The following is a 1,898-nucleotide window of genomic DNA, read 5'->3' as shown; positions in this document are numbered from 1 at the left end:
GTAGAGACGGGGTTTCACCATGTTGACCAGGATGGTCTCGATCTCTTGACCTCGTGATCCACCCGCCTGGGCCTCCCAAAGTGCTGGGATTACAGGCTTGAGCCACCGCGCCCGGCCTAAGATTATTTTTGAAGAAGTATATTTTTGGAATCCAGTACCAATGCTGGTCTCACCCTTGTAGTTCTCAGCTGAGCCCAGAGGTGAGAGAAAGGTCATTCTCCATTCCAGATCTCACTCTCCCCCATGACACTGAGGAAACTGGCAGGTGATGCGAAGGCTGGAGAGCATGTCCTGTAACCTGGCTCTGTCTCTGATGCCTACATTGACTGACAGTTAATTGCTGCCCTTGCTGGTCTCCCTTCCTCCAGCCTTGCCTCTCTGAGCACTCCTGACATTCAACTCATTACTTTCCTGAAAACATGCTTTGGGGACAAGAAACTAACAAATCCCAAGTGATCCATCACATATACAAACATACTGAAGGGAGCTGGGATTTGCGGTAGGAAAAAGGGAGGTTAGACTTCAAGAAGAATGGTCTGGCGATGACATTTGTGAGACAATAGAAATAGGAATAAAAAAATATGTTTTATTTCTTTTTTTAAGAATCAATAATAATTCCTCCCTTTTGATTAGTTGGTAGGGCTGGGTGGATTGGAGGAACCTTACATGTTCCATGAACAAGCCTCTTCCTGAGGTCCTGTAAGTGATCCTTCCTCACTGATTAGCCCCTAGAAAACCCTTCAGAGGCTGGATCTCCAGAAAGGAGTGGGGGAGGAAAGCCCAGTACCAGGCAGCCTCTGCTCCATTGCTCTGAGGGGATGGGGAAGGCAAACCCTGGTCATCCCCTCAGTCTGTAGCCCTTTTGTGTGAGTGCCTGGCAAGGGTGACGTGGGGCTGTTCCTACGGGCACAGCTGCAGCACTGACCAGAGTGGAGGCAGGGCCCAGGCACACTGCCCTCCCAGACCTTCCCTCGGGCTTTGCAGCAGTAAGGGGACATGCACCCCAAGGGCCTCTGCTTGGCCTGACCCTGCAGTGGGGGCTCTCTGTCCCCAGGAACAGTGGAGATGGCAAACTTATCGAGACCCTCTCTGCCCAGCTGCCTCTGCTCCTTCCTCCTGCTCCTCCTCCATGTGTCTTCCAGCTACACAGGTAAGACATGTGTTTTCCTGCCCTGGGGAGACCCTAAGAACAGACAGACTAGTTGCATGGGGCTTAGCTCCTTCAGTCATCCTCAAGTTGCTATATTATCTTTCTGAAGCATAGACCTGCTGACATGGCTCCCTTCCTCAGAAGCCTTTTGTAGGTTCTTACAGCCTTCACGATAGAGTCCAGACTTTTTTTTGAGACAGAGTATCCCTCTGTTGCCCAAGCTGGAATGCAGTGGCTCGATCTCAGCTCACTGCAACCTCCGTCTCCTGGGTTCAAGTAATTCTCCTGCCTCAGCCTCCCGAGTAGCTGGGATTACAGATGCCTGCCACCACCCCTGGCTAATTTTTGCATTTTTAGCAGACATGGGGTTTCACCATGTTGACAAGACTAGTCTCAAACTCCTGACTTCAAGTGATCAGCCCTCCTCAGACTCCCAAAATGCTGGGATTACAGGTGTGAGCCACCGCATCCGGCTTCTAATTTTTCTTTTTGAGGAAAAAAAAAAGTTTCTGGTTATAGAGATACTGTGAATGTCCTGGACAGAACATTCTAGCAAACCTCTCATCTCGGCATCTGTCCAACTTTTTGCCAACTCTGAGTCTTTAGTCCAACCTTTAGGTTCCCTCTTGGAATGTGGTTCACCGAGGTTTAATTATCCCATGGGCATCCCGGTTATGACTTGACCAAATTGCTGCCTATTCTACCCTTAGAGGTCAGGAGTTCAAGACCAGCCAGGCCATCATGGTGA

At 49.9% G+C, this 1,898-nt stretch overlaps 1 protein-coding gene across 3 annotated transcripts in view; it reads left to right on the top strand.

The window, feature by feature from the left end:
* Positions 1–842: 842 nt before the first annotated feature.
* Positions 843–1,898, top strand: part of MOG (myelin oligodendrocyte glycoprotein) — a 16,498-nt gene continuing 15,442 nt past the window's right edge. For 2 of the 3 annotated variants that reach the window (XM_017510478.2, XM_017510477.2), the window contains exon 1: positions 856–1,150. In XM_017510478.2, the coding sequence (XP_017365967.1) occupies positions 1,066–1,150 (85 nt within the window). In that variant the 5' untranslated portion in view covers positions 856–1,065. Of the gene's footprint in view, positions 1,151–1,898 lie in introns of all 3 variants that reach the window. The other variant, XM_017510479.2, reaches the window with a different exon arrangement.

The sequence above is a fragment of the Cebus imitator genome, unplaced genomic scaffold (genome assembly GCF_001604975.1).
Source record: "Cebus imitator isolate Cc_AM_T3 unplaced genomic scaffold, Cebus_imitator-1.0 Scaffold440, whole genome shotgun sequence".
Taxonomy (NCBI): domain Eukaryota; kingdom Metazoa; phylum Chordata; class Mammalia; order Primates; family Cebidae; genus Cebus; species Cebus imitator.
This window is presented reverse-complemented; position numbering and strand designations above follow the sequence as displayed.